Raw genomic sequence first — 9,680 nt, 5'->3', positions numbered from 1 at the left:
GTCCCGTCTCTACAGCCGTGGGCAGGCCGTGTCGGGACCCGGCTGGACCAGACTGGTGCGTGTGTGGGGCCGAGACCGGGCCCTCCCGGCCCTCCCTCCTCACAGGGTTGCCCAGAAACCTTCGGAGTATCCTCAGCTTGCTCGTGGGTTATTAATTGGTGATTATCACTAATAACTTCCCTTTTTCCCCTCATTCAGTGCGGCGGTGAACCCTGCTTGGTATGTGGCTGGTTCTGATGGGCCTGCTGCGAGTGACCTGGTGTGATCAGCCGCGGATCTGACCATCCACGGTCAAGGCTTAACAGGTGTAAAATCAAAATTCATCTGGGTGTTCATTTGGGTTCATTCCCTCAGAGGAGCAGTGGCCTCTCAATTTCAGACTTCTCTTTGCGACATCCCTAGATGCTTACCTGAAAATAGAAACTGGAAATCCCATGTAGCCTGTTTCTAAGCCTCGGAGTAAGAACCACTCCTGTTTAAAAGTAGTCTTGATGATGTTACATGCCATCTATAAATCTGTCATTTGTTTATGGATTTCTTGGCCTCAGCTATGCATAAATCTTTTAATACACGAAAATATTAAGAAAGAGAACGGTTATATCTGGAAATTTGAGGAGTTCTAGTCTGAGGAAAATTAATTGGCCTGAAGTTAATCAGTATCTCCAGTTTGTATCTGTTAGATTCACAAATGAAAGCTTGTATGAAACTGAGCAACTACTGAGATCTGGTCTGAGAATCAGACTTTTAAATAGGGATTTGATACTTGAAATAAAGTATCTTGCTTGAAAAATACATTTTAAAAAAGACACATTCTGCAAGAAAAGAAACATAGGAAAACCTCTGCACTTGTGTGACAGGTGAAACTTGCCATGCACGTGTTTCTAGGATGCCTTAAATGCAGTCTGTGTCCTAAGAGAAAACAAGATTTATTTTTCCTTTCCCCCTAAAGAAAAAAATGTATGTAAGGCTGCAGATTTTCCTTCCCGTCACATCTTGGGGTTTGGAGGCAACGCACATTTTTCAGCTTTCTGTGTAATGTACCATATTTTTCATTATTACAGTATTTTACTATTTGAGGGTGAATCAAATGGTTTGCTGTGTACACGACAATGAGGAAAAAACGTGGTTCCTCCCAGAATAGGCCAAATTCCATACTTTCTGTCATCCCTTGGCTTTGCTGGCTGAACATAACTCCTATGAGGCAAATGGCATAGGACTGAACTCTGAACTTCCCCCATCTCCCAGTGACAGTTTTGATAGCAAACAACTTCAATGACCTGCATTTAATATCATGTCTTAAATACCTGAGCCTGTCTACAACTGTTACCCTGCTTTCATTCCTTGGGGGATGACGAGACATGAGCTCAGCGGCGTGGCCGGGAGGTGAGAGCATCCTCCCGCCCATCCCACCGGCCCCGGCTCCTGGAAGCAGCAGGAAAAGCCCCGGCTCGTCCCCAAGGGTTGTCCCCTCCATCCTACCCCAAATAGCACCCAGGAGAATGTGAGACGGGAGAATTTGGTGGTGACAGCTGCAGGTACCGGGGTTGGGGATAATGACGGGATCGGATGACTCTGCAAAGCGGAGCTCGCCGGGCTCCTGCTGCAGAAGCTGCCGCTCGCTCGGGTGCTGTGCGTGCGGTGCTACAACTGTTACCAAACTGTTATCAAGTGAAAAAAAAAAAAAACGACCTGAGAGGCAATTCTCCCTTTTCCAGCACAGCATCCCACGGGACGCCTGGCAGGGTTGACACGCTGGCGGAAGTGGCCATGTTTCCCACCACCAGGAAGTGAGTGAGTGTTGCTCAAACCCGGCAGCGATGGCAGCCGATGAGAGGGACTACAACCTGACGGAGGAGCAGAAGGCTATCAAAGCCAAATACCCACCGCTCAATAAGAAATACGAATGTGAGTAATTTTAACTCTCTCCTGACGCAGCGTATGTGTGACAGTGCAATCGGGAGAGGGAGGAAGGGGAAGGAAGATGGCAGGATATGCTTTTTAAACATGTGTGGGGTTTCTTAATATGCCAGTATCGGGTGTGTTTAGACTGTGCGATGCATCTGTAGTTGAATTAATAGAGATGTATCTACAATTTTCTTTATCACAGATAAATGCCTCTCTTGTTATGGGTGCTAAAGAAACCATGATCTCACCTTGAAAACTTTCCCCTTTCAAGCTATTTCTTAGGAAGGCAGTATGTTTTTCCACCTTTCTTATACAGGAAATGATATTCAAGAGTGTGTTGGTCTTCTGTGAGGGTTTTTTTTTCTCCTACATGAACTACTTAAAGATCATTATCTCTCCCTTTCCCCACGCCTGGAATGTCTTCTAAGAACATGTCAAACAAGTGGGTGGCAGCCCAAGGGCTAGCTTAAGGCGTGCACAGGAGACCATTCAGTGTCTGACTGTCTTCTATTTCAGCGGTGTCTGGAGGGACAGTGTCTATTACTCTGTTAGAATATATATTTTTAGGATGCATTCAGATTTCTGCAGTGCAGAAATACGGTGACATATTACCATAGTCACGCTGTTTCCATAACTGGAAGAGGTTTTATTCTTCTTTTACATCCATTGGAATTTGTTTGCTTTAGAGACTGTTGTTGAGAATCCATTAATAGTGTGTGAACGATCTAAACAGCATCAGAACAATCTTTTAGTTAGAGTGATCATGGTGTGGTATTTATTTTACATCCCAAGTTAGCTCTGTTCCTGGCAACCTGGTATAATTTTGCATTTCTCCTGTTCTTGTAAATTAATATAAATGATGATCACGTAAAACTTGATACATGCTTGGGATGCTAATCCTACCTTATTAGCGAAGATTGCTTTCTATTTTGTATTACATACTTTTTTTAGAGTTCTCCTTTTTGCATAATGAGTGTTTCTGGGTGTGGACAGGTATATTTGTTCACAGAGCTGGAAATATTTGCAAATATCATCTTCTGCATGAATAATTTTCCGTCCTGCAGACTTCAGCAAAAACTCTTCACTCCTGGTTAAAGGTTCTTTATTGCAGTTAACTTGTAGAAGCCTGTTGCGTTACAACCACCGTACCTTGCGCACAGTGCTGTACATGTAGAGCACTGACATAATTATATGAAACACTGTTTTTCTGCTTGGCAGAAATAATCCAAGATTCCACCCGTGCTAACTTTTTCTAATAAACTGGAAAATAGATTATCACTCTTTCACATCTGAAAATGAAAGCAGAAAGTTCTTGTTATAACAACACCTGATTTCCTTTATTTTAACCCTCACTTTTAAAGTATGTTTGGTGATGTCATGCCTTTTCTTTTTCCTTCCCCCTCAGATTTGGATCACACAGCAGATGTGCAGTGAGTATGGGCAGCTGGGATTTCTCAATATGACAAATTGATTTTTTTCTTACACTGCTATAAATCTGGAATACCTGTCGAAGACTGGTTGCAGATGTACACCTGAGGGAACTATGAAATGTCACGCATTGGGTTTTTTGATGGCCAATTTTATTTCTGCTCTTGGGAGAGCACAGAATCACGTTTGGTTTCTTTTCTATTGTAATATTCCTGTGGGGCTTCGGATTAAGGCTCTGTTATTTGGAAATGTCTTCTGAAATCTCCTTTTAATCTCTTCAATTTAAACTAAATTTCTTCTGAGTAGTTCACTTTTATAGACATCAATTAGCCATCTTAGGAAAGAGCTTTCTTGTCTGGTAAAATGTTTATTTTCCATATTCTCCCAAGAAATCTTCTCACAAACCGCAAAAAGGAAAATGTCTTGTAATCTGCCCAAATGCATAGGCGATAGGTATAGAAAAGCAAGTATTTTTGTTCATTCACTTCCTCTGCATTAATTCTTGTGTTCTGATTTCTCACCTGAATATTACTTTTTTTTTTTTTTTTTTTTTGTTACGATCTGGTAAATTATCCCATGCCTTTCTAGGCTACATGCCTGGGGTGATACTTTAGAAGAAGCGTTTGAGCAGTGTGTCATGGCTATGTTTGGCTACATGACAGATACAGAGACCGTGGAACCTGTGGATACAGTAGAGGTAGAGGCAGAAGGTAAGGCTGCGTGGAAAGGCTGTGTGGACTTTTTATATGGGAACTACATGAACCCTAAGGGAGAAGGGTACCAAAATTTTGAACCTTTAGATGTAGTTTTCTTGCAGTTAATTAAAAACTAATTAAGCATGACTAATCTCAATCTTCTAATAGTGCAGAAGCAGTACATTTGACATACTCTTTAAAAACATTTGGGTGTTCTTGCTGTGACAATAAACCGACTATCTTCTCTGCTTCAACCATGCAGGACATGACATGTTGTCTCTTCTTTTCCACTTCTTGGATGAGTGGCTGTATAAATTCAGTGCTAATGAGTTCTTTATACCCAGGGTAAGTGTTCTGTTTTGATCTTTTGCCATTTGTAGGTTGAGGCTGTTCTCTGATAACACCAGCTCTGAATACAACGTTACTTTAGGGGAAAAAAAGGGACACAACAGATCACTTAAGCACAACACACAGAGAATTGAAAATACCAGGGCAGAAAGACTTGAGAAACAAATTGTTAAGCTTTGTTACCACAAAAAACAATTATTAGCTGCTATTACATGGTCGGGGCAGCTCTGCTGCATTCGTGTTCCAAGTAGCAGCACATCTCTTTGAGGCTGCTCAGATTCTCTGGTTTTAGATTCCATCTCAACAGTGGAATATAACCCTCGTAAATGGGATTTTCTGCCTGAAAGTGGATGTTACTGACATATTTCTTCTCTCGCTTTCTCTGCAGGAGGTGAAAGTGCTTTACATTGACCGAATGCAATTCAAAATAAGATCAATTGGGTGAGCGTAAATGGTCGGTTGAGTAATTAGTATCTTTACTGAAAACAGCACATATTGCCTTCAGAGTCACCATTCTGAAATACCATTGATGTGCTGGAGTTCACTGACGCTTTTCTAAAAAGTGGATTGTGGGCTGCTTTTTCTTCCTCTGAGACTTTAAATGAAAGTCGTGCTGTCCTATGCTCATCATTGAAACAAGTTATAACATTTGATAAATACTAGCAAAAGTTCAACCACCTCTCTTCTTTTTGCTTTTAAAGGTGGGGAGAAGAGTTCTCTCTACCCAAACACCCTCAGGTAGGCAGTGGATCATCTGTACATCTTTTACTTTCCAGGGGTAGGATGGGGAGGGGTGGTGTCTTTTAAATCAGACCTCTGAGTTCTCAAGAGATCTGAGTATAAACACATCTGAATGGTATAACAGGCACTAAACTGAAGATTTCACTTTCTGGCTGTTTTTTGTGAATGCATTCCTGAAACCTTTGAGCATCTGATGCTTCCTCAGCACTAGCAAAACTCAACAGTTGGCTTCCTTTTTTGTCACGCTGATAACACAGTAAACCAATCTATATTCAGAATGCGTGCATTGGTTTGGTCTTCAGACTATTACTAAGACTTTTTGCCTGGTCAGTTTTTGCTTCTTCCCCTCCTCCCCGAAGGAATCACAAGAAGCAAATCATTATCTCCACACCAGCTCTTCAGCTGTGTCAGTATTAGTATAGCAAATGTTGGTGTTCTGTCAGAGGTAAGAGGAGGAATTTGTAGTATTCGAGAGGCAATACAGTAAAGGAGGAGTTACTTATTCACTATTTGGCCTGGCCAAGTCCTTGCCATTAGTACGCCAACTTTCTTATTCATATGAACAAATGCAGTCACAGCTTTTTGTGGAGAAAAACTATTAAACTGGATAGCATTTGTAGAGGGTGGTCAATACTGTGTATTATCATGAACTGCTAGGAAGGGTGTCATTTAGAAAATTCATGCTTTTGTGTCTTTTTCTCTCTAGGGTACAGAGGTCAAAGCCATAACTTACTCAGCAATGCAGATCTGTGAAGACGAAAAGCCAGAAGTCTTTGTCATCATTGATATTTAAAGCAAGAAAAGTGTGGTCGAGTGGATACTTGTCATTGGCTGGCAAAAGTCCCTTGAAAACTGTAATCCCTGTGGAAGTAACTAAGGAATTGGCCAATTCAAGTCATAAATTGAAGAGAGGGATTGTGGGGAATGTCAGCCTGTGTTTTGACTTGAAGATGGTGAGACAGAGAAATACCTGCACGGCAAGAAACAAAGAACTAGTTGGGGTTTGGGGGTGTTGAGAAGAAGGGAGTTGTAGGGGTTGAAAGTCTCTCAGGAACGCTGGTAGTCCATTTTTAAGGCTGATAATGTGTGTTAGGTGCTGTATGAACTAAATAGAGAAAGTAGTGGAGCTGCTAGCTAAAATACTATCTTTCCGTAGGGTGGCAGGAGATAATGTTCATCTACATGATATCATGTGTAGATTTAAGTGTTCTAATTCTGAGGTGGCATCCCTCCTCCATATTGTGTAAAAGGTCCAAAATATCTGCAGTGGGTTGGATTTAATGTAGAAAAATGTCTAGCTGTTCAAAGAACACCTAAAAAAGTATACCAATTAAAAAAAAAAAAAAAACAAAACCAAACCACCTGGACTACTTTAAAAAACAACAACAACAACAGTCATGCCAGCAGGTGGTGCTGAATTGCTGTAAATAAACTTCCACGTGAAATCATAAAGCATGTGATCATGTAGATGGAATCCTAACAGCACTTATTATCACTCTAAGAGCGAGCTTTGCTGTGCCAGAGAAAGGGATGCACCAGACTCTGCGGGTTCACTCCCAACTGTATCTTGCCAAAGCTGATTCTCGTTTAAAAAGCAGATTTGAATCCGTTTCCATTTCTTCCTTTAGAAAGGACAACGCAGACAATCCTTTCATGTCAAAGGGTTATGGACTTCAGTTCACTGAACCCAAATTAATCAAAAAAAATAATCAGAAGTGTGTTTTTAGCTGACAGGACAGTGAATGCACGTTACCTGCCGTTGACCGTGAGGGGCACAGTGCGTCAGCGATGGCGGCAATGGCCTGACGTGCTTTTTTTTAATTGTAAATGCTACAAGCACCTCGCCTCTGGAGGTGCTGTCTCATCTTGATTTTGTTGTAAAGTCATCTTAAATAGATCTGTTTTTATTTCCACCTTGTGAATATTTGAGGGATGAAATCCCTTTCGATATTTTTTTTGAGACCGCTTCCACACTGAAATAAAACTTGGACTGAAAGATTTAACAGATTTGTGTGTGAATAATTTTGGCCAGTGGCTTTTTAACACCAATAAATTACACGTGTGCTTTGTTCTCTGCTAAGGTGAGCAGACTTTTTTTGTAAGAATGACGATACATCTATTTGATGGGACAAAAGAAAGGATGATTTTACACACTGGGTTTTTCTCCCCTCCTCAGGAGGAGCCCCAGGGCTCCAGCACATCCCCACTGCTGTGACAGGCCGGACACGGCGGCGCTGTGGAGGAAGAGTGAGGCCTGGCTGACATGAACGGCTCCGGGCCTCCCGTCGGCACGGCGAACCGCTGCAGCCCCCCACAGGTGAGGGCCATCGGCTTGGACCCCTCATTGGCTGGCTAGGTGAGGCGACTGGGATTAGCCAATCAGGCGTCGAGTTGAGGTGGCTTTGTTCTCCTCAGAGCCTGAGGAGGAGTTGGGCGCCGGCGCTGAGGGGCGGTGGCGGTGGCTCTGGCCTTTTGCTCAGCCCTCTAAAATGGGACAAGAGAAATTTACGTAATTTTTAACTTTGTAGAAGTGCCGAGGTGCCCTGCATGCGCCGGCAGTCACAGGATGTAGTAACACAGTAAAGTGCCCTGCTTTTAGAAATGGTCACAGGAACTTGCTAGAAAAACATTTGGCATTAACTAAGTAAGTGTTAGTCATCTTTTTTCTTTTTTTTTTTTTCAATATTTATTAAGTACTTAGTATAAAACAGGCCTTGAATTCACCTTGTTCCATTTCCAGAGCTGTGGGAGTGACAGGTTTCAGCTAGCAGGGTGTTTACTGGAAGTCCCGTTCTCCCAGTGCGTTACAGGAGCCCTGTGGCTGGCTGTAGTCTTTCACTGAGCTGGCGCCCGCTGAGACAATTAACTACCTGAAAGTGGTTAATTCAAAAACGTGCTTAAACTGCAAACCCTTCTTTTCTTGCTGTCAGTTGAGCGAGCTCTCTAGGCTTGCCCTGTTCCCGCTTTTCCCTAGGTATCTCTTAATGGCAACTATTGGCAACAGGGAGAACCTTGAGGTGAATCAATATAGCTGTTCTCAATTCTCTACAGGGAATTTTTGCTTGCTTGGCAGTAACCTCAAGCTACAGATTCTGCTAACAGGAAAGGAAACATAGCATAAAATGAGACATGAGACCAAACAGTGGCTCTTTATCAAGAGTACCTACTGGGAATGCCATTATCTGCTCTCAGTCTGAATGTTTCTTCTATACATTCTGAGATTTTTTTTTTTTAAATCATTTTAGAAGTGAGCATTTTCGGTTTCTTTAGTGTGGAGTTCTCTGACCCAAATAACTGGGAAAAAAATGTGATTACTAAAGAAGCTGAAAAGATGCCAGAATTACAAAGGTTGCTTGAACGCTAAAGGAGATTGTCCTTATACACAAATGCTTTTATGCTGACTGTCAAGCAGCTGTTAAACATCCTAAATTTATATGAGCAGGGAAGCCTTTGTAAAGTGGTCTAAGTCACAAATGTCCCACTGAAATTAGAAAGACTTGCCCTCTTTATTATCTTAGCATAAGATAGACAGGAGTTTAAGCAAATCTTGCACCAGTCCTGAAAAAAAAAATGGAAAAAGCCTGACAACTACTTTCAGTGATTGCGCTTTATTTGCTTGGAACCACGTTAGTGTTTCTTTCTCTAAAATTCACAGTACAAAACCACTGCATATCTGAAAAGGCAAACTCATATTATCCAAGTGCACTAGAGATGCTCTGTTCATTATTCTACTCTGTATGGCTGTGTGTATTCTTTAAAACTAATCATGCTTTTCTCAAATACAAGAATCGGTAAGATCACTCAGAAAACAAAGCTCTTGTAAATAGGTTCTTCAGCAGAAAGAATTCCAGTTGTTTTCTCCTTTCTTATGAAGTTTCTGAAGTGTATATACATGTTAATTACAGCGTCAACAAAAATGTGTTTTACATTTCCTAGCTGTTTACTTTAGTACTTTTTCAAATCAAATTATCAATATTTGTTTTTTAAAAATCTATATTGTATAGAATCTTTCTAGGACTATAAATTGGTTTATGCTTTCATTATGAACCAGAGCTCTGAGCAAGTTTTTGAAATACAAACCAATTCTTCTAAATAGTTTCTGGATAATAAGTACTGTCAGGTCGATATTTAGAAGTAGTTACACTGTTGCATGTCTGTAAGTATAAAACAACTTGTAGTCCATGTTTTGCTTCTCATAATAGAATTTCAGCATTATTTAATTATAATAAAAGTAATAAACGATCAATAGTTGGTAGGACACAAGTAATTTAATCTTGAATACAACAGTAACAAATACACAAATATATCTACCTAAGATTTGGCTTCACCTTTTCATCTACCTCATCTGGAACATCATCATTAACATGTCGGACAACCAAATTATACGGTTCCTCCTCCATCGTCTCTTCATCTGATTTTTGTTCCTCCTCCAAAGCCCATTTGGAACGTTTGTTTCCCGTGGATGAGACAGGAGAATGTTCTGCACCTAAATCGTCAGGGATGCTGTCAAAATTAGCTTCTGCTAGACACTTATGGCACAGTCTGTAGCGTCTTGTTTCCTGC

At 41.2% G+C, this 9,680-nt stretch overlaps 2 protein-coding genes across 2 annotated transcripts in view; one reads left to right on the top strand and one right to left on the bottom strand.

Annotated features, from left to right (window-relative positions):
• Window positions 1–1,817: 1,817 nt before the first annotated feature.
• On the top strand, window positions 1,818–6,044 carry ZBTB8OS (zinc finger and BTB domain containing 8 opposite strand). Its single transcript, XM_009882759.1, has 7 exons — window positions 1,818–1,905; window positions 3,311–3,335; window positions 3,922–4,043; window positions 4,291–4,373; window positions 4,765–4,817; window positions 5,078–5,114; window positions 5,824–6,044. Exons 1-7 carry the CDS (start codon window positions 1,818–1,820, stop codon window positions 5,908–5,910), a joined length of 495 nt encoding a protein of 164 aa, XP_009881061.1. The 3' UTR covers window positions 5,911–6,044.
• Window positions 6,045–9,424: 3,380 nt separating this feature from the next.
• The window catches only part of LOC104284423 (zinc finger and BTB domain-containing protein 8A-like), a 2,669-nt gene continuing 2,413 nt past the window's right edge, over window positions 9,425–9,680 (bottom strand). Inside the window, exon 4 of the mRNA XM_009882757.1 lies at window positions 9,425–9,680. This exon is cut by the window's right edge and continues 74 nt beyond it. Within this exon, the coding sequence (XP_009881059.1) occupies window positions 9,425–9,680 (256 nt within the window).

The sequence above is a fragment of the Charadrius vociferus genome, unplaced genomic scaffold (genome assembly GCF_000708025.1).
Source record: "Charadrius vociferus isolate BGI_N301 unplaced genomic scaffold, ASM70802v2 scaffold783, whole genome shotgun sequence".
In the NCBI taxonomy this organism is placed as follows: Eukaryota; Metazoa; Chordata; class Aves; order Charadriiformes; family Charadriidae; genus Charadrius; species Charadrius vociferus.
The sequence above is the reverse complement of the archived record's forward strand: the minus strand, read 5'-3'. Positions and strand labels throughout refer to the sequence as shown.